The sequence below is a fragment of the Chiloscyllium plagiosum genome, chromosome 33 (assembly GCF_004010195.1).
Source record: "Chiloscyllium plagiosum isolate BGI_BamShark_2017 chromosome 33, ASM401019v2, whole genome shotgun sequence".
NCBI classification, from domain to species: Eukaryota; Metazoa; Chordata; class Chondrichthyes; order Orectolobiformes; family Hemiscylliidae; genus Chiloscyllium; species Chiloscyllium plagiosum.
In genome coordinates this window covers 12234382-12260136 of record NC_057742.1, presented here as the reverse complement: position 1 = coordinate 12260136, position 25755 = coordinate 12234382, and the positions used below count along the sequence as shown (strand labels likewise).

General features: G+C 40.4%; 1 protein-coding gene across 3 annotated transcripts in view; it reads left to right on the top strand.

The window, feature by feature from the left end:
• The first annotated feature begins 4002 nt into the window (after positions 1-4002).
• Positions 4003-25755, top strand: part of dnajc7 (DnaJ (Hsp40) homolog, subfamily C, member 7) — a 71065-nt gene continuing 49312 nt past the window's right edge. Inside the window, exons 1-4 of one of the 3 annotated variants that reach the window (XM_043674944.1) lie at positions 4003-4146; positions 20300-20388; positions 22299-22423; positions 23961-24074. In XM_043674944.1, coding sequence (XP_043530879.1) covers positions 4025-4146; positions 20300-20388; positions 22299-22423; positions 23961-24074 — 450 coding nt within the window. In that variant the 5' untranslated portion in view covers positions 4003-4024. Of the gene's footprint in view, positions 4147-12223; positions 12293-20299; positions 20389-22298; positions 22424-23960; positions 24075-25755 lie in introns of those variants that run through there. The other 2 variants (XM_043674943.1, XM_043674945.1) reach the window with 2 other exon arrangements.

Here is a 25755-nt window from a genome sequence, read left to right as displayed (position 1 = left end):
CACATCCCTTTTTTGAGAACTGTTCTTATTATTTGTTTATGGGATGTGGGTATTGCTAGGCCATCAAATATTACCCATTCCTAAATACCATTGAAAGCCTGTGCTGAATTGTCGCCTTGAAATGCTGCCGTCCATGAAGTGTAGGTTCATTTAGGAAGGGAGTTCCAGGATTATCACCCAGTAGCACTGGAGGAACAAGTCAGGATGGTTGTGGTTTGGAGGGAACTTGCATGTGACAAGGTTCCCAAATATCTTCTGCCCTTGGGCTTCTCGTGGTGAACGTTGTGGGTTTGGAAGGTGTTGTGCAATACAAAAACATTGATAGCTGCTAGCTGGTGTATAACAAGTGCCAATGAGGACACAACACTCACTCACCAGTTCTAAGGAAGGGTCACCAGATCGGAAGCACTAACTTTGGTTTCTCTTCACAGATGCTGCCAGACCTGCTGAGCTTTTCCAGCAACTTTTGCTTTTGTTTATGCATTAAAACAAATTCAATTCAAAGCTATTCAATTCCAAGTTGCCCTCCAAGCCATGCTCCATCATTGTTCCTTAAGTGTTCCTATGTCAAAATCCTGGAGGTTCCTACCCAGTGGTGCTGTGGAAGTATCAACAAAACGTGGTTCAAAAGAAGACAGTTCATCACTATCATCTCAAGGGCATCTTATGTTGAGTAATAAATGCTAATTTTGTCAACAATGACCCAATCTTGAGAATAATTTTTGTTTCCAAAGCCATTAATTATTTATATGATTGTCATTTTATATGTTAAAGATATATAAAATCACAAAATTGTGCAAACAATTGTTCACATGAGGAGAAAAGCTACTTGGTAAATATATCAAAGGATGTCAGTGAGGAGATCATAGCTTCAAGGTCAGGGTAAGGTAAGACGGTTTACAAAGAACCAAAACACATTGACCAAGTAATGGTAAAAGAAGAGCAGATCTCAGTCCATCCATGAAGTGGCATGAAACTGAAAGCTTGAATTAGACAGATCAGAAATAAGGTAGATGTTAGACTGGGGAAGTGAAAGGTCGACTGCAATCCAAGAATCAGCTTTAAAATGGTAAACATTCAGAGACGGATTACGTTGGCATTTTTAGAACTCATACGGGTTTGGATTGCCTCTGTCCTTGTCCTAGTGTTTCTACAATAAAAAAAAAGACAATTTACACCAAGGTGGCACAGACTGATCATAAGGTTAAATGGGAGAAATTGAAATGACATACTATTGCATTTTTGAGATTGAATAACTTACCCTAAAATACTTGGATGTTAACACACTGATCGTATCGTTCTACATTTTAAAGTACACAGTTGGTCCACAATGTGTCATTCACCAGTTTTATTGTTTTCTCCTCTCTTATTGATATTAGGGATTTACACCAAACTGTGCATAAGTTCAGGATACTTTACATACAGGTTAAGTAACTGATTAGTTCAACAATCATAACATGATAGTCATTTTTGGCTGGACAGTTGATAGTGGAATTTGGAAACCAGATACATGCCCTCTTGATTGGAATTGGAACTTGGCCACAGAAATGTGCAAGGTGCCAAGTTTGTACTAGGCATCCCTGAACAGGAGAAGCCAAATCTGCAAGGTACCTGCTTTTGGTGATTTAGATAATAACATGAACTTCAGACAGAATTGTATTCAGCTGTGACACTGTCAAATCAAATAAACGCTTAACATTGACTGATATTGGCCTTCATCACGAATGAGGCTTGTGAGCCAAGGAGGTGGAGGGATAAATGGAAGGAGGTGGGATAGTCCCAAGGTGGAAGATGAGATGTTCCTCCTCCAGGCGTCGGGTGGTTAAGGTGTGACGATGGAGGAGGCCCAGGACCGGCATGTCCTTGGTGGAGTGGGAGGGGGAGTTGAAGTGTTTGGCCACAGGGCAGTGGGGTTGGTTGGTGCAGGTGTCCAAGAAATGTTATCTGAAGTGTTCTGCAAGTAGGCATCCTGTCACCCCAATGTAGAGGAACCACATTGGGAGCAATGGATACAGTAAATGACATGTGAGCTAAAACTCTGATGGAAATGGAAGGCTCCTTTGGGACCTTGGACAAAGATGAGGGGAGAGGTGTGGGTGCAGTTTTTGCAATTCTTACAGTGACAGGTGATGGTGCCTGGAGGGGAGGATGGGTTGGTTGGGGGCAGGGACCTGACAAGAGAGTCGCAGAGGGAGTGGTCTTTATGGAACATGGATAGGGGTGGAAAGGAAAATATATCACTGGTTGTGGGGTCCGTTTGTAGGTGGCAAAAATGGCAGAGGATGATGCGATGTGTATGGAGGTTGGTGGGGTGGAAGGTGAGGACCACGATGCCTCATTTTCTGCCTTGGGACCCTACAGCCACACGGCATCAATGTGGGTTTCACCAGTTTCCTTATTTCCCCTCCCCCCTTATCCCAGATCCAACCTTCCAACTCAGCGCTGCCCTCATGACCTGTCCTAGCTGTCCATCTCCCTTTCCACCTATCTGCTCCACCTCCTCTCTGACCTATCACCATTCCCTGTACCTTCACCCACCTAGCGCACTCTCAGCTACCTTCCCCGCAGCCCCACACCCCCTCCCATTTATCTGTTCACCCCCTTGGCTCACAAACCTTATTCCTAATGAAGGCCTTTTGCCCAAAATGTCGATTCTCTTGCTCCTCAGATGCTGCCTGACCTGCTGTGCTTTTCCAGCACTACACTCTCGACTCTGATCTCCAGCATCTGCAGTCCTCATTTTCTCCTGATATTGGCCTTGTTCATATTGAATACACAATCAAATCAAGCTGAAGTCTGTACCAGAGTTACAATCAAGAAATCAACACCAACATTCCTACTTCATCAGAAGGCTCAGGAAATTCGGCAGGTCCATAATGACACTTGACAATTGCTATAGATGCACCATAGAAAGCATCCTATCTGATACAGCACAGCTTGGTATGGCCACTGCCCAAGACCTCAAAAAATTGCAGAGAGATGCAAACACAGCCCAGTCCATCATGGAAACCAGCCTTTCTTCCATAAACTCTGTCTACACTTCCTGCTGCCTCAGGGAAGCAGCCAACATAACCAAAGACCCTTCCTGCTCCAGTTATACTCTCTTTGATCCTCTTCCATCGGACAGAAGATGCAAATGTTTGAAAACATGTGCCAACAGCAGTTTCTTCCCTGCTGTTATCTGCTTTCTGAATGGATCTCTCATATATTAGAATTGATCTTTCTCTGCACCTTCTCTGTAGCTGTAACATGGTATTCTGCATTCTGTTCTATTATCCTGATGTAATTATGTAAAGTATGATTTGTCTAGTGTGCAAAACAATAATTTTCACCGTATTTTGGTGCATGTGACATGCTGCTAGTGTTGGTACTAAACTGTGCAAATGATCGCCAAAAAAATTGTGTCATTTTTATACTTTGCTAGTATTAGTGCCATACAATGTAGTTATCATCAGTGCCAGGCAAAGTCTCTGTACAAAACAGAAGTTGCTGCAGAAACTCACCAAGCCTGGCAACATCCATGGAAAGAAAGCAGAGGAAACGTTTCAGCTCCAGTGACTCTTCTTCAGAACTGGAAACAACAAATGCTGGAGGTCTCAGCGGGTCAGGGAGCATCCATGTAGAGAAAGCAAGCTAACATTTTGAGTCTAGATGACATTTCAGCTTCAGCTCTGATGAAGAATCATTTAGACTGGAAACATTGGCTTGCTCTCTCTCCATGGATGTTGCCTGACCTGCTGTGATCTCCAGCATTTGTTGTTTTAAGTATAGAATCCAGCCATCTGCTGTAATTTGTTCCTTCTTCTGAACTGTCAATGTTGGTAGCATTAGTGCCAAGCAAGTACAATTACCAAAGTGCCAGGCACAGTCCATTCTGGCAGTGTTGGTGCCAGGTAGGGTAATTATCATCAAAGCCATAGAGCCAGGCTGGTAGTACTGGTGCCAGCCAGTGTTGGTCCTCCAGCTGCTCGGGAGGTCAGATGTAGTTTGTGCCGCAGGGACGCTCTTGCTTCCCGGCCGGCGGATGGAGCGCTCGTTGTTCCGGAAGCCGGTACCGGGGTCCTGGTGTTGGGAAATGGCGGCCGGAGATTGCGATGTGACGATGGCCCCGGAGCCGAGCGGAGCGGGAGAGGCCGATCTGGAGAGGTAACCGAGAGGGGACGGTTACCGCAGGATCCGCGGGGCGGGTGAAACAGTAGGAAAGGGCTGGGGCCTCGCCTGGAAGCGGTGCCGGGCTCGGGCCTCAACCTCGGCCTCACGGTGATTGAAGTCCCTGAGGGGAGTGGGAGTCAGAGGGGGTGGGCTATAGGCCCCGGGGGAGGGGGACAGGACGGTTACCCCTCTGCCCGAGGCACACAGGATCCTGGAGAAGGACAGCTCCAGGCTCCGGCCACAAGTCCCATCGCGTTATCGTGTTAGATGTGTCTTAGGCATTTGTCAAATTTATATAAACGGCTGAAAATAATCGATCATTTCCCAGTTTTCCCTGTCCTCCTGTTGGTGTCTTCATTTATAATCGGTACATTCGTATTTCTTCAGGACAGTTAGCATTTCTAACTTATAGTACTGGACTTTGGGATTTTAGACATTTTTTTGTGACCAGAAAGAATCTCTTCTCAATATCCACGTGGGGTTTTGTGCCAATAAGGAAATGACAGTACCCCCGCCCCCAAAAATACTAGAACCTTCCACTTAGAACTCATATGAAGATGTGGTTTGCATTTTTCCAGATCTCAATTTGCTCACACTCCATCTTATTTAATTCTCAAATGGTCTGATTTATCAAACAATGATTTGCTCAGCTAAGCATAAGTAATGTTGGTCAGAAGGTCCAGGCTCAGCAGGAGCCAGAGATTACTCAGTTTAGGGATAAGTTCGTTCATTTTTGTTCCATGAGACATCCTTCTCCACCGTGCCCCTTAAATGTAAGACTTTATCAGAAAATAAATAATCAATGAGCAATGTATTAATTCATCAGTTTAGTATTTGTTTGAAGTCAAGTGTGAATGCGGTACCAGGAATTTTTGCACAGGAGTACTGTTGGAAAAGTACTCCTTTGGCTGTAGAAGATCATGGATGACTTAATTGATTTGTTTCAGATGATTAAGTGAGTATGATTGATTTGGGGTCATAGAGACATACAGCGCAGAAACAGACATTTTGGTCCGACTCATCAATGCTGACCAGAGATCCTAAATACACATGGGCATTTGGCCCATATCCCTCTACATCTTGCTATTCATATACCCATCCAGATGCCTTTTAAATGTTGTAATTGTACCAGCCTCCACCACTTCCTCTGCAGCTCATTCCATATACACACAACCCTCAGTGTGAAAAAGTTGCTCATAGATCCCTTTTATATCTTTTCCCTCTCACCGTAAACCTATGCCCTCTAGTTTTGGACTCCCCCATCCCAGGAAAAGACCTTGTCTATTTACCTTATCTGTGCCCCTCATAATTTCATAAACCTCAATAAGGTTACCCCCTCAGCCTCAAACTCTCCTGAAAATAGCTCCAGTTTATTCAGCCTCTCCCCATAGCTCAAACCCTACAAACGTGGCAACATCCTTGTCAGTCTTTTCTGAATACTCAATTTTCACAACATCCTTCCGATAGCAGGGAGACCAGAATTGCACACAGTATTCCAATAGTGGCCTAACCAATGTCCTGTACAGCTGCAACACGATCTCCGAACTCCTGTACTCCATGCACTGACCAATAAAGGCAAGCATACCAAACACTTTGTTCACTATTCTATCAACCTGTGACTCCACTTGCAAGGAACAATAAACTTGTACTCCAAAGTCTCTGTTCAGCAACACTTGATGGGGAAATCTTCCACCTCTAGTGAGGACAGGTTTGGGGGTCTGAATGGCCTATCCATGTACCAACGTTTCTTTGAACTGTTCATTGATGAGCCATTGTTTCTTTTACCCTATGTTCCAAAAAGAAATCACTTGCCCTGAATGAAAGTGGGTATTAATTAGGCCTTGAATCACAGGCCTAATTGAAAGATGGAGCACATCTGCTTTATCCCTGCCTTTTTGCAATCTCATTTCTGAAATGTTTGCGAACTCCCAAGTAATACCAAGTTGTGAAAAAGCGTATTAGTGTGTCTAGGACGAGAATGTTCTTTGAGAGCTAGCCTGAGAGATTGTGGACTGAATGGTTGCCACCGTATTGGAAAATTAAGCAATGATTCCTTTGCTATTGTACACATGCTTGTGCTAAATCTAACGTACAATTAACATTTTGTATTCTGGATTTGTTATATAAAACCTGCTCGGAAAATTTGAGTTAGCTTTGATTCTTCCCAGGCATACATCCATGAAAGGCCACCACCTTGAAATCATTTGCGTTGCATTCATCAGTCTGCAGAACAAAGATCCTGAAATAGGTCATTAGGCCCATCACGTTTGTGTTGGCCCTCTGAAAGCTTTTCTCCCCTTCTGCACTTTCCTAGAACCTTTATTTAAGTATTTTCCTTCAATATTTCTAATCCTTCTTTAAAGGTGGCTATAGATTCTTTATAGCCCTGTTTTCTGTTGAGTATCTTTTGCTATTCTAACAATAAAAACAAAATTTATCCTTTGTTCTTTTGATTAGCTTAAATTTACAGCTGCTAGTTTCCAATTCACAAACCAAGGAAATTGACAATCCAAATTTGCTTCCTGTCATAGAGCACAAAAACAGAACCTTTGGTCCAACCAGTCCATGTTGACCATGATCCCAAATAAAACTAGTCCCACCTGCCTGCTCCTGACCCATATCCCTCCAAACCTTTCCTGTTCATTTATTTATCCAAATGTCTTTTAAACATTGTGTAGAAGGGTGTCAGATGGCATTTAGGTCAGTTCAGGTAGAGCAGAACATGTAAATGACTCAAAGATAGAAGACAGAAGGTGGTGGTGAAGGGTTGTTTTTCAGACTGGAGGCCTGTGACCAGTGGAGTGCCACAAGAATCGGTGCTGGGACCTCTACTTTTTGACATTTACATAAATGATTTGGATGCGAGCATAAGAGGTACAGTTAGTAAGTTTGCAGATGACACCAAAATTGGAGGTGTAGTGGACAGCGAAGAGGGCTACCTCAGATTACAACAGGATCTTGACCAGATGGGCCAATGGGCTGAGAAGTGGCAGATGGAGTTTAATTCAGATAAATGTGAGGTGCTGCGTTTTGGGAAAGTAAATCTTAGCTGGACTTATACACTTAATGGTAAGGTCTAGGGAGTGTTGCTGAACAAAAAGACCTTGGAGTGCAGGTTCATAGCTCCTTGAAAGTGGAGTCGCAGGTAGATAGGATAGTGAAGAAGGCGTTTGGTATGCTTTCCTGTATTGGTCAGAGTATTGAGTACAGGAGTTGGGAGGTCATGTTGCGGCTGTACAGTTGGAATATTGCGTGCAATTCTGGTCTCCTTCCTATCGGAAAGATGTTGTGAAACTTGAAAGGGTTCAGAAAAGATTTACAAGCATGTTGCCAGGGTTGGAGGATCTGAGCTACAGGGAGAGACTGAACAGGCTGGGGCTGTTTTCCCTGGAGCGTCAGAGGCCGAGGGGAAACTTTATAGAGGTTTACAAAATTATGAGGGGCATGAATAGGATAAATAGACAAAGTCTTTTCACTGGGGTCGGGGAGTCCAGAACTAGAGGGCATAGGGTGAGAGGGGAAAGATATAAAAGAGACCTAAGGGGCAACTTTTTCACGCAGAGGGTGGTATGTGTATGGAATGAGCTGCCAGAGGATGTGGTGGAGGCTGGTACAGTTGCAACATTTAAGAGGCATTTGTATGGTATATGAATAGGAAGAGTTTGGAGGGATATGTGCCAGATGCTGGTAGCTGGAACTAGATTGGGTTGGGATATCTGGTCGGCATGGACGGGTTGGACCGAAGGGTCTGTTTCCATGCTGTATGTCTCTATGACTATATCTATGATTGGACATAAGCCTGTTCAAGTCCTAACCTGCAGACTTGGTAAGTAATTCTTTCTGAGATCCCAACTGGGAAACTTTTTGTGTGGCTGAATTGGAACTCAAAATGGATGTCTTGTGGAGGAGTGTTTGAACAGAGAGAAATAAATCTCATCAGTCCTCCAAAAGCCTGACAGTGAGATGTCATTACTCAGCAGTTCACAGCTAAACATTAAACTTGTTACATCAAGGAATTTTGACTGAATTCCAGAAGATTCTGATTTAAGAGGTCCATTGAACGCTTTGTTGCCATTTTAATTTATATAACACTCATTCTTCCAAACAACTGTGTGGAAACTGCTTAATTATGGAATGGTTACTGATGACAGATTTTATATTCATCATCAGAAGTCTGGGATGAAACATTTTCTTTTGAAAGTGCGCACCAACTCTGATAAAGGGTTACAGGTGTAGATCATGCTCAATATTCCTAAACTAATTCCTTGGTTGGCGTAAAGCTGGGTCATCATTGCATGAAAACCTCTGGTTTGATCCACTGGTACTAGTGTTATTTAGAATTGAATATCGGACTGCTAGGATTTGCTACAGCTTCTCAGGTTGCAGGTCATGTCAGTCAGATCTGTTACTTGGCTGAGTTTGAATTTATTTGTGAGCTGCAAGCTCAAACAAAATGGCAGTTGCTCCTGTTCTTTTTTTCTATAACCTCCCCACAGAGGTAATTTCTCTACATCTATGGAATATTCCACTGTTAGTGTTGGAACACTTTGCCTGTTGGGTGATGCAATTTGCCACTTTTGGCACATTTGTTGAACCTTTTGGTTTTGAAAGGAGGCAGCACCTTTTCCAGTGATTACAATGTGACATAAACCCTGAAAACAAAAACAAGTGATGGCATTTGTAAGGAAAAATGATGCTGAGTAATAAAAATTATTTTAAATCAAATTAGGACACATTCTTGGTGGGTGGATCTTGAATCCAGACCTGAAGTAGGGACAGTACCACAAGACCCTGGTGAGCAAGTCACTGGCTTCAAACAGGCTGAACCTTTTAAGTTTTGACCTTCCAAATTAATCTGATTAATGAAATTGCTTTCATAATTTCTTAGTTTCTACCTTATTGTTTTTCATGGGATGTAGACATCACTGGCAAGGCCTGCATTTGTTACCCGTCACTAATTACCTAAATGACTTGCTAGGCTATTTCAGTGGACGGATAAGAGTCAGCCACACTGCTGTGGATACAAAGTCCATGGTTTCCAGATCGGGGACTTGGTGCAGATTTCCTTCTTTGGCCATTAATAAATCCACATTTTCTTTAAACAGCAATTGATAATTGTTTCAAGGCACCATTCTGAGACTAACGTTATAGCCTGGATTAATTCACTTCAAATTCCATCAGCTGCCAAGGTGGGATTTGGGCCTGTAGATTACTCATCCAATTACATTATTGCTACAAAACTGCTTTCCCAGAAAATTAGCAAATCTCATATGAAAAGATTACATCAGTATAGTGAAGTGATAGAATTAATTGTTGCAATAAATTTTATTGAAACTAATGCATTCAAGACTTTCTGTAGAACTGTGGTTCGTATTGTATTGGCTTATTGGCAAGTTGATCTTCTGTGTTTACAGAGGAACCTCAATTATCCGGCATTCAATTATCCAAATTTCGGATTATCCAGCAAGATTGCAAGGTCCCGACACTTGGCTAAACTATGTTATCCAGCACTCAATTAACCGAATGAAATACTTCTCGCTAATGACCTTCAGATACTCGAGTTTCCTCTGTATTCTATACTCAGCATGCCCAGAACACTTTTGTGGGGCTTGTCAGGATGATGAGGGGAAAATATGGCAGTCAGTTTCTAGAGATCTGGCTCAAATTTCCCAGGTTATGACAATGTTGAGCTTGTGCCCTGAATCAGTCTGAGGATCTTCGATTTCAATCCGTTTGCAGACTATTTGCATAAGACTTGTATTATAATGTGGATGCTGTACTGACTGATTTGCTGAAAAAGCAGTTAATAGGCAACCAGTTCTTATAAGAGGGATCATATCAGAAGAGAGCTATTATAACTGTCTGTAAGGCGTGAATAGTTGTGCTGCCTTTCACTTGAACATATGAACATGGAACAGGAGTAGAAGTTCCTCAGGCCTGCTCTGTCATTCAATAAGATCACAGCTGCCCTGATTGTCTCCTCAAATCTGTATTCCTTCCACATTTTTTAGGAAGAGCATTCCAAAGACTCATAACTTTTGAGAAAAACGTTTCACTTTATCTCTGTTCTAAATGGATAACCCTTTTCTTCTAAACAGTAACACCTTAGGTCTAGATTCTCCCATTGGAGGAAATCTCTTCTCCACAGCTGCCCTGTCAAGACTCCTCAGGATCTTGCATTTCAATCAAGTCACCTCTTACTCTTTTGAACTCCAGACACAAGCCTTGCCTGTCCAACCTCATAAGGCAAACTGCCCATTTCAGGTATTAGTCTAGTAATGCTTCAGAACTGCCTCAGAAAACAAATTTAGCGCTTCCCTTAAGATCACCATTACGTTACACACTACTCCGATATGATCACATTAGTCCCCTGTATAACTGAAGCATAACCTGGGCGGCACGGTGGCACAGTGGTTAGCACTGCTGCCTCACAGCGCCAGAGACCCGGGTTCAATTCCTGCCTCAGGCGACTGACTGTGTGGAGTTTGCACGTTCTCCCCGTGTCTGCGTGGGTTTCCTCCGAGTGCTCCGGTTTCCTCCCACAGTCACAAAGATGTGCGGGTCAGGTGAATTGGCCATGCTAAATTGCCCGTAGTGTTAGGTTAAAGGGGTAAATGTAGGGGTATGGGTGGGTTGCGCTTCGGCGGGTCGGTGTGGACTTGTTGGGCCGAAGGGCCTGTTTCCACACTGTAAGTAATCTAATCTAATCTAATATCTAATCTAATCTAATCTAATCTAAACCTCCCTACTTTTGGAATTCAAAAGAACCACAGATGCTGGAGATCTGAAACAAACAAAAGCAGGAGTTTCTGGAGAAACTCACTAGGTCTGGCAACATCTGTGGAGAGGAAACAATTTAATGTTTCGAGTCCTTTGACCCTTCAGAACTAGAAGCAGCTAGGAAAATGTGAGGCAGGAGAGTGGTTCGGGAAGATGAGTAAAGAGAGAGGAGAGAGAAGAAAAATAGGCAGACAGAAGACTTGATGATATTAGGCCAGAAAAGATGCTGGATAGGTGATCTGGGGAATATGAGTGGTTGAAAATGGGTTGGCAGTGCTGAAAACAACTATTTCATGGGGCAGTGAGGGCAGGTAGTAGATGAGGAAGGAGGTGATCACATCTAAGATTATTAAACTTGATATTGAAACAATGGGTGTTATTTTCAGTACAGCCAACCTATTTTCAACTACTAATCATCCCATTACCACCAGCCATCATTAGTTTCTTTACTTGACTGGGTTACTTCCTGCCTGCCTTTACTCTCTCTCACTCTTTCTTTCCCTCTTTTTCCTCTCTCGTTGTCGTTCTCTCCCCTCTGTCTGTCCATTCATCTTTCCATCCTCTGGGCTTTCTCTTGCTAACCTATTCACTCCTCACCTCCTCTACCCTCCAATTGAAATACTGTCTTTTCCTAACTGCACCTAGTTCAGAAGAAGGATCACAGGACTCAAGATGTTTTCTTTCGGAGAGCTGCCAGACCTACTGAGTTTCTCCAACAATTTCTGCTAATGCTTGCTCTCTGCTTTTGTATTCCGTTCCCCTTGTGATAAATTCACTGATCTTATTAGCTTTGCTAAGTACTTGTTGTGCCTGCGTGCTAACCTGATGTGAGTCATGCACCAGGAAAGCAAAGGCTGAGCAATGGTCTAATGGAGATGTTTCCAATTGTGAAGTGGTTTGTTTAGTTTGGTACAGAGAAGATGTTTTCTCTCCTGATGGGGTCAAAAACTGAAGGACATGAAAAGAGACCACCGTAATCAATCTAGTAGAGTATTCAGTGAAACATCTTTGCCCAAGAGGATGGTTAATTGTTACCAAATTGATTGGTTGGGAAGAGTAGCATTGAAACATTTAAAAGGAGGCCTGGGAAGTATGAAGGGGTGAAAGGAATGAAGGGCTGTGCTGTTTTGGTTGGATGAAGTGGAGGCTTGGAGGAACGCAAGTCTTGGCATAGACCATTTAAGCCCAGTGTCCTGTTTCTGTCCGAAGTACTCTGTTATATGTAGCATGAAGAGCTCTGGCTATAATCACACTGTATTGTCCAACAGGAGCTGAAACTGAAGCTTTGCTTTCAAACATTAATAAATGTTCTGATGTTGGAGATCTGCAATCCTGAATGAATTCTTACTACATTGTTATAGTAAGGCTATTATTCATTCCACTTACTTACAGTTACGTTTTGCTTGTTGATTTCTAACTAAAATGCACAGTTGATAACAATTGGTTTCTGTGGCTTTTTTACTGCCACAAACTGATGACAAAAATTAAATTTTCCTGGTATACAGTGTCAATAATCTGTGCACTGTTGATTGTAGCAGACAACTTCTATTGTGCATTGTATGACCAGGAAATAGCCACTCAGATACCCCATTTTTTAAAACAAACATCAGGATTTAATCATTGAAAGCCACACCGTTGCAGTGCTGTGTTCACCTTACAAATAATTATTGCCACTGCTTTACAAAGAGTAGGGTTTTATGGGAAAACCTCGATTTAATTAAAGCCTGATTAAACAGGGTGTGGATAAAGTTTGTTACCAACCAGTAGATATCCCAGAAAAGCCAGAGCAGGATGAAGTTACCTTAAGCACATTAGTGAAATTCTCGGTAAAGTTATGAGGAGTTGAAGTTTCTGTAAAGCTCAGTCTATGGTAGAATTGCAAAACTAGTTATGTGAATCACCATACTTTGGGAAGGTCCTGAGGGCCTTTGAGAGGGTATGGAAGAAATTTACCAGAATGGTACCAGGGTGGAAAATTTTAGCTACAAGGATAATGTAGGATAAGTTGTTCTTGAAGCAAAGAATGAGAAGATTTTTGATAGAAGTGTGCAGTGTAATGATAGATTTGGATATGGTAAACAAGGAAAATCTGTTCCCATTAGCACCTGATACAAGGAGGAGGGGACAGAGTTTTATGTTCTTGGTAAAGTGCAGGGGAAAATGAAGATGGACTATTTTCACTGAGAGTGTTAATGACCTGGAACTTGCTGACCGCGAGAGCCATAGAAACAGGAACAATTAATGAATTGCAAAGGAATTGGATGGGCATTTGAAGGCTACAGGAATTGAGTGGGCGATTGGGGCTGGCTGGATTGTTCCACTAAGAGCTGGTATGTAATTGATGGGCCAAAACGCTTCCTGTGCCATACTAACTCTGAGGCTTTGACCATGTCCCCAAATTAGGAGTACACAATGTGCACAATAAATTTACTATACAGTAGATTGTATGTATCATTTATTACAATGCCAGTTTCTGATAATAAGACACAGAGCTGTAAATGCTGAAAATCTGAAACGAAAAGAGAAATTGTTGGAGTAACTCAGATCTGGCGGCATCTGTGGAGAGACGGTTTAACAATTTGAGTCCATGATCCTCCTTCAGAACTGACTCAACATTAACTCTGCTTTCTCTCCACAGATGCTGCCATTCCTCTGATGGAATGAAATGTCTCTCAGATAAAAAGAATGAACATGCAACATACAGTATCTTTCACAGCTTTGGGATGTTCCAAAGCAAAGAAGATATTTATCGGTGTCATTGCAGTTATAATGTAATCTAGCTGCCCAATTGCACATGGCAAGCTCCCATACACAGCAATAACCTAAGTGACATGATAACCGGATTTGGTAGCTGCTGATTGAGGGCTAAATCATAGCAGCTCCCTTGCTCTTCTTTGAAAAATGCCATGAGATCATTTACATGCTTTCTGAGTACTGCGCTGAAATGTCAGTCTAGATTACATGCTCATGTCCTTGTGTACGGTTTGCACTTCTTTCCAAGCACTGAGCCCATGCTTACACTCTAGATTTTCTCCACCTAAAGCATATGAAGAATCTGCGACCTGACACAGCATGGAAATTCAGCTGTAGTTAGTACTAAATTGGCAATCTCAATAAGTTGCTGCTAAGAGGAAAAATGAAAACAGGGTAATGTTCTAAATTTGTATAGACTTTAAATGTAAAGATATCTGTCATGGCATTTCACAAGTTAGAAATAAAAACTGAGAAACAATGGGTTAGTTAGCTTAACTGGCTGGTAAGGCCAATAGCATGGAATCAATTCCTGTACTGTCTGATTTTACCATAAAGATCCTACTTTCTTGTCCCATGCCTGAGATGTGGTGACCCTCGGGTCAAAACGCCACTAGTCGGCTCTCTAATGAGAGAGCAGCCCTGTGGTTGTCTGGTACTATGGCAACTTTATTTACTTTTATGTTCATGAGCAATATAATGGAAAACATAAGACAACAAAGAGAAAACAATGCTGAGATAGCCTGTATTATAGAGGCATGTGATATCACTTTCTGATTTTAATTTCCAGAAGACCAAAAGGACAATTCACAATTCTGGAATTTAGAGATATTCCCACCTAGTTTTTTAAATATGCTCAATTACACTGTCATAATCCCCTGTTGTCTCATGAATCCAACTCACCAATGCACTGAATTGAGCATGGTAATCACAAAGTTTGAGGAAACACCTGAGCCAAAGGCAGTGGATAAAAATCTTGAATATCTATGGTTTGATATCCTGGGAGGTTAGCATGTTTATCTTAGTGCTCCTGACTGCAGCTGATCAATGAGTTAGTAGTTGATGGGATGCTCATAAAGTAAGCACACCTATGAATCTTCATCAATCCGAAGACAGGTCTAATCTGGACCCATGGTGTTGCTATCCAAGAGCAATTTTTTCCCTGCTGCTAACTGAGTAGTAAAATCTATTGTTTGAATTTGTAAAACAAAAGATATAGTTACTGGTGAATTCATTGAATCCCACAACTTTTTATTGCCACAGAGTTATAATCAAGTCTGACACACTGAAAGGTACTCTTGCTGATCGAAGCCATCCTGCCTGAAACTTGGCTTCTGGATTTTAGCAGTAAAGGCGTAGTTATTTCTTTGAATCTCTTCCATCCCTTTTTTTTAAAAACTATTACAGCCTGCATCATTGGAAAACAAATAAAATCAGTTCTTGCTGGGCTTACCCTTTGTCAGAACTAACTAAAATTGTAGATCTGTATTACACGATTTTGACTCAAGATCAGTGTTGTAAGAATAGATTTTGAGGGTACAGAATGAGTAATTTTTCTCATGAGCTGTTTACCTGTCTTAGTTTTCACAGCTACCAATCCTTTTTATGTTGGCTTCAGCAGTGCTGTGCTCTAATATTACTGTTTCTATGTTTAGATGGACACTTCAGTATTCATACACTTGTCAAGGACATTCATGTACTGTGATATTTGTTTTAAATAGTGATCAGAACACAGTGCATTCCTTGTAAACTGGTAACCAAGGCTTACTTTCAAAAACCTTATTCAGGGGCATTTCTTTTTGCATCCCTCACTTGTATTCAGACATATTTTGTCATTGGAAAATGTCCTATAAATTGCATTTGATTCATGTCGCTTCAAGTACTTTTCTCTTGATAAGAGAATCTTCTGGAAATATGAGTCACTATTTAAAACAAAGATATGTTGGTGTTGTGCATGCCTTGCTGATCGTTCTTCTCTTGAAATATAAGCTGAACTTGCACCTTCCATTCCTGGCACACTGCATTCCCAGATTTTTGTTCTGTTTTCAGAAAGTTAATCTTCATTTTACTTTGCATATCATCACCTTTCAGTCAATGGTTTACTCCTGTGAAACTTTTATTTTATAAATGGGTAACAGCAAAGTAGCTGTGGATAGTCGGGAATATCTCCTCTGATGTAAACAGCCTATTCCTTTATTTACCTGTGTAGAGTTAAAAAGGTTCCATATTCATTCAAACCTTTTGTAAGTTGTATATAGCTGCAATCTTCAAACATGGAGTCCTAACCTATGTAAAGAAAACAAGCACTGAATTTTGAGCATCAGTCTAATTCTAGGATAGATTTTGAAACCTTGAAAATGGGAAATTTTAATTAAAAACAATTTTATTCAGAAAGTAACACTAGATTTGATATTTGAACTTGGAAACAATTGCTGCAGAGTAATATTTCTGTTTCACCCTATTTCAGCTGAGGTTTCAGAACTCATATCTGCAAATTCATAACACCATCCATTTAAAGTAATTGCATTATGTGTCAAGAGCAAACTATTAGTTTTTTTTAAGTTTGGTATTAGTGAGTTGCTCATTGAAACCATTCCATTAATATTAATCACATCCTCCAATTGTTTTGTTTTGTCAAATAAATGCTTGCTGTAGTATTTCCCTTTTCCCACCCTTACTTAGGTCATCAATTAATTCTTAATTTGGGTGGCATTTGCTTCAGATTGCTGGCTTCTTCCAGAAATTCCTGCCTTCATTTGTAGTGCTGTTATTAGAATACTTTTGCCATCTACTGTTAATTCAAAGTCACCTTTCCTTCAGAAATCAAATTATCCAGTAATTGAAAATTAAGCAAGTTTAATGAAACAGCACAGGAGGCAATTTTTGCTTAATTTCAATTCAAATTAACAGCTAATTTGAATTGAGCAACTCCAAATTAAGGATAAACAAGTAAATTAATTATTGCTAAAATGAGGCAGAAGTCTTAAGCTTTTCATCCTGTACTGATCAGGACTGAAATGCAAAATAGACTATCTTTAGAAAGAAGGCAATCTTTGCATGATTTTTTTCTACTGCAATATTAGGATCTTATTTGTAGTGTTTAAATTAATAGATTTTAAACCGCACCATTTTAAATAAATAAAGTTTTAGTGCCTCTTGTTTCTGTACTCTCCATTAAAACCCTTACCTCTGTTATTTTGTCCCTTGCTATTTTAGCTACTATGCCACATTTCTCTATCTCTTTTTATCAAAAATAATTCTGTGAATCTGACATCTTTTTTTTACCAACCTTCATTCTTCCTTCTCTTGGCTACTATCATCCACTTTAGTGGTGGAAAATAACTTTATGCTCTTTTACTGACAGTCTTGGTAAGCTATTTTTTCAAATGAATATACTTATTAGTGACCTACCTACACTATTTATAGAATCAGAGTCGTAGTGATGTGCAGGACAGAAACAGACCCTTCGGTCCAACTTGTCCATACTGACCAGATAACCCAAACCAATCTAGTCCCACCTGCCAGCATCCGGCCCATATCCCTCCAAACCCTCCCTATTCATATACCCATCCAAATGCCTCTTAAATGTTGTAATTGTACTAGCCTCCATCACTTCATCTGGCAGCTCATTCCATACACGTACCACCCTCTGTGTGAAAACATTGCCCCTTAGGTCTCTTTTATATCTTTGCCCTCTCATCCTAAACCTATGCCCTCTAGTTCTGGACTCCCCTGACCCCAGTAAAGAGACTTTGTCTATTTTGTCACTCTCTTGCTCCTCAGATGCTGCCTGATCTGTGCCTTTTCCAGCGACATGTTTTATCTGACTGTCCAGCATCTGCAGTCCTCACTGTGTCCTAACATGTTTGCCTGTTCAAGCTATTGTACTTTTTATTGAACTATCAATTTATGTCAAGGAATCTGGAGTTTGATGCACAATTCCAACCAGTTCAGAAGGCAATGAGAGAAGTACAGAAATAGTGAAAGAATGGAATCATAATTTGTTGAAATTGAAAAATTACTTCTATTTTGTGCATCAAGTTGTCTATACCTTCAAAACATATTTATTTCTTCTCTTAATTTGCCTCTTCCTTAATTCTGCCCAAGGCATGCCATATTCTGTAGTCGGTCAATAATCTGTTAGTCTTGAATATGATCTATACTTCCTAGCTATTTGATCCTGAGGGGACTTGACCAGGTGGCTGGTGGAAGATTGTTTCCTCTTGAGGAAAGAGATGCTAGGGTTATAGTTTAGAAATAAGGGATCACTCATTTAAATCAGAGATGAAGAGTTGACAGTCTTCTGAATTGTTTTCTCCAAAAGGCAGTGTATGCTGAATCTTTTAAATCTTTTTAATGCAGAAGTGGATATATTCTTGATTATCAAGGGGAAATGAAGAATTATTAGAAATATGCAGAATTGTAAAGTTCTGATTAAAATCAGATCCGCCTCAATCTTATTGAACAGCAGAGCAGGCTGAAAAGGAAGAGTGATATACTATTATTCCTCATTCGTATGTTGTTCTTTTCCAGCGATGGTTTCTCTAACATTGGGTCAGATAACTCCATTATAATTCTTGTCTTCACCAACCAGTTACCTTCCCCGATTACTTTCAAATTATGAAACAGAAATTATCTGCAGTAAATAGTATTTCATTCCTTCCGTGTTACAACTTGCTAAAAGCCAACAACATTCTTATTAGAGGGTTATTCTACTAAAATAGTTCACTTCTGAAAGGTTTATTTCAGAAAAGTTTTCAGCATTTTCTTTTTTTGCCAAAAATTTACCTCAGTTTAATGCACTGTTAGTTTTTCAATACCAAGTTTCACGTGTTTAAAAAAAGGTTGAATTAAATTGTGAAAAATGTGTACGCATGAGTTTTTAAAATTTTCATGAACATTATGTGTAGCACGTCACTTGAGTATTTCTGTTAACTAGAGCATTCTAAATTCCGTGTTCGCTGATGTAATGTCAGCCTGGAGAGCTTGCCTTATTTTTCGGCTGTGCACATTGGTGAAGAGCCCGATTCTGTTAATGGTGTCAACTTGCTGTAGTAAAATTCCAATCTTTAAACAGATTAATCATTACAGCTACATAATTTCACTTTCAGCATTATTAGTAATACTTGTGTTTTGACAGAATAAACAATCATATTAAATAACAATAAGACCAAACAAATGCTAGGCAATGACCATCTCCAACTCGAGAGAATCGAACCATTGCCCTTTAACATTCAATGGCGTTACAATCACTGAATCCCCCACAATGAACATCTTGGGGTTGCCATTGACCAAAATATAAACTAAACTAGCCATATAAATGCGGTGGCTACAACAACATGTCAGGGACTAGGAATTCTGTAGCCAGTAACTCCCACAGCCTGTCCACCATCTACATGGCACAAGTTGGGAGCATGATGAAATAGCCAGTCAGGCAGCATCTGAGGAGCAGGAGAATCGGCGTTTCAAGCGTAAGCCCTTCAGGACAGGCTGACAAAGGGTTTGTACTCGAAACATCGATTCTCCTACTCCTTGGATGTTGCCTGATGTGCTGTGCTTTTCCAGCACCACACTCTTCGACTCTCATCTCCAGCATCTGCAGTCTTCAGTTTCTCCTAGCATGATGGAATACATTCCACTTGCTTTTTCCCCATGACCGTGTTTGGATAATCAAAAGTGATTTACCTGCACCTTGTCCAATTTAGTCTACTGTGTTCGTTGATCACAATGCGGTCCCTAATTTGAGGAAATAAGATGCAGACTGGGTGGCAGCTTTACTGTATACCTACAGAACTTAAAAATGACCCCGAGCTTTGCTTGCCATTTTAGTACACCACGGTATTCCCTGACCAACATTTCCATCTCAGATGCCAGTGAAGTTCAATGCAAGTTGAAGGAACAGCTTCTCATCTTCCTCCTAGATACCTAACCGCCTTCAGGACTCAATATTGAGTTTAACAATTTCATAACATGAACACCCTGTGTGTTCACGGGCATCCCCCCCCCCATCGCCCAAACCCCAGATTCTGATCTGTATGGGTTGCTCCTAGCACAATCATCCCACTTTCAACCATTTACACTTCTCATTAGCACCTTATCCAGCATTTTCCTCTCTCTTTGGTGACTGTGTACTCTATCCACTGTGCACTCCCCTGTCCCCGTCCTCTCCCAGTTATCCTCAGTTCTTTGACAGGCTAATACAGTAAAAAACAATGGGGATGATCTGCACCAGATTGGCAGCTTTGGGTGCTGACATCTTGTTTGACAGAGTACATGACTGATGTGCTCCCTCCTGATATTTAACACTTTACCAACCACTCTTCTAGATTCTTCTTCACTCCATAGCCATCATTGCAGGTTTACAACAGCCCCCAAATTTCATCAACTGATGGGATCATGAACCAGACTGGGAAGCCCTATGAGAGAGGTTACTTACGTAGTCTAAGTTTAGAAAGATAGATAATTTACAAAATATTAAGCACTGTACTACAAAACTCTTTGTCAAAAGATTGAAACTCGACATTTTTTTTAACACTTTTGTGAACAATTGAGAACAGATGAACTAGGGGAATGAATTGCAGATACGTAAAGTTAATGCTGTCTTTTAATTCCACAGAGAGGCTGAATTATTTAAAGAACAAGGCAATGCATTTTACGCAAAGAAGGACTACAATGAAGCATTTAATTATTACACAAAAGCAATAGGTAAGTTGTTAGTTTAAACCACCTCCTGATGGGATTTGTGATCATTGTTTAAAATGAAGCTTTGAAAATTATGCAACAGTTCTGTCCTGTCTTAAATGCTTGAATTCCATTAAAATGACTTACCATCGTTCCTTTCCAGCGAGTTTCTCCAAAACTGTTATCAAAATGACAGTTGGGTAGCTCAACATCTCTGAGCCAAAATTGCAAACTCACTTGACTGATACAATTAAAGTGATTTTCTTTTTGCTTCTGAAAACACAGAACATAAAAGTTGATAGTTCCAAATCTCATTTTGGTGACTGAAAGCCGCTGTATAAAACTATCCCCAAAATTGTGATGATTTCTAATATAAAAACAGAAAGTGCTGGTGGTACTTGTGAAGTAAGGCTAAGTATGTGGAGAGAGAAGCAGAGATAACACTTCAAGCCCACCTCTTCTGGAGAACAGTCATTGGACTCAAAACTCAGTTTTTCTCAACACACATGCTGCCAAATCTTCTGAGTTTCTCCAGTGTTTTCTGTTTTTATTTCAGCTCTCCAGCAACTACATTATTTTGCTTTTATTTGCAAAGACTTGACTTAGGAAGTGGCAAAGTTCACACTGTTAGACTGTCAGGGCAGAGTACAAGGAATCAGTTGGGGCTCTAACTAGCATCATACCTGGTCAAATGGTGCTTAATGCTGTACTTTTAATGTCAGCACTTCAAGTTTTGAGTCCTTTATAAGACCCAAATCAAAAAAACGAATCGAATAAACAGTAGCTCTGTTTATTGATTCTGACTGGGCAAAAGATGAATGAGATGTGTCTTACAAAAATGTCCTGTTAATTTAACGGCAAGGAAAGAATATCAGACAGCAATTCAGCAGAAAATGTCAATGCTGTTTGTTCAGTCCATGCAAATTGAAAATGGTGACCTTGCTAGGATTGGCTTGAGTTTCCCTGGACTATAGATTTTATCAGCTCTGTTTAGTGAAATGGGATCCAGCTTAGCTGGGAAGCCTCTCATGCTTAAATGGTCACTGTCGGGGGCTCATGCATTAAAGAATGATACAGTTATGAGTTACCAGGGAGTCGCTGTCACTTGAGGATTCAAATACCAATCTTTCAAGATAGAAAAAATTGGACGGAAGGAGAAAATTCAAGTACCTTTAAAAGTTATAAGTAATCTTGGCAAGATGTTAATTTTAGTCTCTAGTTCCTTTCAGAGCCAGAGCTGTTTTAACTTTAAAGAATTGTTAGGTTTTTTTTAAACTATCACGGTCAAAGGGATAAAGGCAGAGCAGGATTTCATAGCATTGCTGTATGGGTCGTGGCTATTTTCCTAATATAAAGGGGTATGTTACTGGTAGTCTTTCCAGTCATAGCTTGTGAAAGACAGCTTGTATGTTGCTTTCTGTTAGGTAACACGATAATGTTCAGAATCGAACTATCGTACCTGAATTCCACATCTATGTTTGAGAAAATAATATCCTTTTCCCAGACAGCGCTAGCTCAACGAAACATAAGAATGTAAAGTAAAATGACTCAATCAGAGCGACATTGAGCTGTTTCCTTGTTTCATATAAACCAAGGGAATCCACCTGTGGACTATTTCTTCCACAGTAGAAATGTCTGTTACCTGTCAGGTTGAGAGAAAATTTTATCGTAAAATTGATTCCTGGTCGGTAAACCATTCATATATCTCCACTTGGGGATGGAACATTATAAATGAATTGTTTAAGCTTCTGCAGTAGGTAACAACCTATCATTGGCTGACCTTGACTATAGAGTTTACGTTTCTCCTTTTAAAGATTTAGGAGGTATTAAATGCAGATGTGTGTTTGATTGTTAATGCAAAATAATAGTTCAGACATTTGCCATTTCTCCTACCTGTTTGATGACAACTTGAAAATTTGCATTTGTTTTCCCAGATATCTGTCCTAAAAATGCCAGTTACTATGGCAACCGAGCAGCAACTCTGATGATGATTGGTAAGTTCCGGGAGGCTCTTGAAGATTCACAGCAGGCTGTGAGGCTGGATGATGCTTTTGTGAGGGTATGTTATGGATTTATTGATTTGTAGTATTGGGTATTAGTGAATCAGTGTCTTTTTTGTTATCGTATCATAGATGACAGAATTCTCTTTCAAGTTTTTCCTTTCATTTTCCATTAACCTCATCACTTTGGATGTAATATTAGTGTGTGTATATAAGGAAGTGCATTGTCTTAGAATGGCATGTCCGTGAAACTGTTGGTAACCTCGACCTCTGAAATTTTGTTCACTTTTGTCTTTTCCTCACTATGGCTGATGAATGTACTTTCATTCACTCCACATCATTGTGAATGCTTCACTTTCTTCAAGAAATGTGTTGACTCACTTTAAAACAAAAGTTATCATGTAGGTGAAAACTCTGTTGTACTGATGGTAACTTGTAGTTTTGGCATAATGCAAGCAAAGTAGGTTTTAAGTATTGGGCTTAACCTAGTTTTAGTAAATATGCACCCTTGTTTGCTTGATCTGTGAGTTAGCTTCTAGAATGAACTGAAAATCAGTAAGGTTGTCAATGGGCCTGTTAAGCTTAGCCATGCCAATAACCCATAGAAGATAACTCAATAATTCCCCATTTACTTTACAGGGTTGCCTCCAATGGTGCACTACTTGTTGCCAATTTTGTAAAGTAAGCAAAGTAGCGACAGTGCCACCGGAGTCCCCAAGACGCCCTGGGACTAAATTTGCCACGTGCCTCCGATTTCTGTATGCCAGTGATGCAAATGTAAACAGCTGCCTCCAGCAGTGCATAAGTAACATCAAACATCTTGGATCTGGCTACAGGTGAGCTGGCCCCTCAGCTCATCAGTACAAGCTGTTGCTTTGGTATTTGTGGCCTTTATGTAGCTTCCCTGAAAATTTGGAACCAGCCCAGCCAGTCAGAAAGAAGTATCAAATGTGCCCTTTTTGTTAAACTATGTATCCAAAACTGCTTTAAACTTGTTTTGCAATTTCCTGTCACCTCTAACTACACAAACATGTCTGTTGTCATATCCATCCTTTAAGAGAAGCATCACACTTTCAGGAGCAAGGCATAAACATAACTGATCATAACATGCTGCGGAATGAATGTGTTACTACTAATCATGTAAAATAATTCTTATTTTTCTAACTGCCATATGTAGCCATAAGTAATTTACCCTAGTTTTGTATTCAAAGGAATACTATTCCCAACTCAGGTTTAAAAGAATAAAAAATTTAATTTTACTGATGGATGTTTTGTATCATTCCAAGTGCATAGACATGGAAGTTCCATACCTATTGTATTCCTGTTAGTACTGACTTGAACCAAAAAATTGTAGTTGCTGAGGCTGCATTTTGTTTTGGTCAGCTTATGTAGTCTTTCTCCCTATGATTTTCTGTGGGGCACTGCAGAATACAGATATTGATAATGATAGTGATTTTCTTTTCTAATCAAAGGCTCTGCCAATAGTTGAAGAGGAAATAAACCTAATTCTTGTTCACTTGCTACAACTATAGGCATTTATGGTGCTGATGTTTTTTAAAAATGCTGCTAATTAATGTCATTATCTTTTAATTTCAGGGTCACCTGCGAGAGGGAAAATGTCATCTTTCTTTAGGGAATGCCATGGCAGCTGGCCGGTGTTTTCAAAAAGTCCTGGAACTGGAATCCAATAGCCCCCAGGCACTTACAGAGGTATGCAGCAGGCTTGTTCCGGAGATTGCCAGTATTAGATTTACCAGTGATATTAGATTCTAATGTGTGAGAGCATCGTATCTAAACTTCATTACAAATGTTTAGAACACTTGTGCGGTTTGCTGTGTTCAACTAATAGAATCATATTTTCATTTAACCGCAGTGCCACTTGTCCAATGACCACCTTTTTTGGATGAGCAGGGTAAGAAACATGGTTACAAGAGTAGGTCAGAGGCTAGGAATCCTGTGGCTAGTAACTCAACCTTTGACTGTGCAAAGGTTTGTCCATCATCTTCAAGGTGCAAGACAGGAGTGTGATGGAATATTCAGTACCTGCTCAGATGAGGGCAGCTCCAACTACACTCAAGAAGCTTGATGCTATTCAGGACAAAGCAAGTCTGCTTACTTGGCACCACTTCCACAAACATTGACTACTCCACCACCAATGCCTAGTAGCGGCAAGTAGGTACTGTCCACAAGATATACTGCAGAAATTCACCAAGGTTCCTTAGCACCTTCCAGATCCATGATCACTGATGTCTAGAAGGGCAAGAGCAGCAGACATATCGGAACATCATCACCTGCAAGTTCCAATCCAAACCACTGACTTAGAAATATATCACTGTTCCTTAAGTGTCGCTGGGTCAGAATTCTGGAAGTCCTTCCCTCCACTAGCAATACCTACATCAAATGAACTGCATTGATTCAAGAATGCAGCTCACCACTACCTTCTCAAGGGCAGTTAGAGTTGGGCAATAAATACCCATATCCCCCAGATGGGAAACAAGGGAAAAGGAAGTTCAAGCTGATGTTGGGGGATAGGAACAGATTGCTTAAAGCTGGATATGCAGTGAACGTGTGAAGGACAAACCTTTGAATGAGAAGGGACAAAAAGGGTGGCTGGATGTCATCAACATATGAAGGGAACTGAATCCAGTGCTTTCATAAGATCATAAAGCAGTGGCAAATATGAGTAAACAGGGTGGGTTGAGGATGGAGAAAGAGGTGATGTTGCAAGTTAGGAGGAGAAATCATCTATTATTAGGACAGAACCAAAGGAAAATGCCAAGATGATACTGTCTTCAGGAAAGACTGAGGAAGATATATTGTTAAATCTGGTTAATAACTCCACTCTAGGTTCCTTCCAGATGCTGATATATTTCAGTCAGATTCCTTTAAAAGATCGTTCTGCAGTGAAGTGGCTTCATGTGGAGAAAGAAAGGTGACGGAGATGTTAAAAATAACAAGAAAAGATAGTAAATTAAAGTTATTGATGTTAATAATTTAAAAGAACAATCTCTATGCTGGAGCTGAGATACTACATTGTGTACAGTATTGGTCACATTATCTAAGGAAAGGTGTAAATGCATTGGAAGTAATTCAGAGAAGGTTTGCTAGATTAATACCTGCAATGTTTATAAATGAAATGTTGGGCACAATAGGCAAGAGTTTTGGAGAAGAGATGACTTGATTTAAACATAAGGCCCAGGTTAAATCCCACCTGCTCGGGAGGTTTGAACAGGTTGATTAAGAATACCTGTAAGATCTTGATGAGTTTGGCAAGGTAAATGTGGAGAGGCTGTTTCCTTTTATGGGAGAATCCAAAACTAGAGATTACTGTTGAAAAATCATGAGTCACCCATTTAAAGCATGTATCAAAATATTTTCTCTTGAGAGCTGT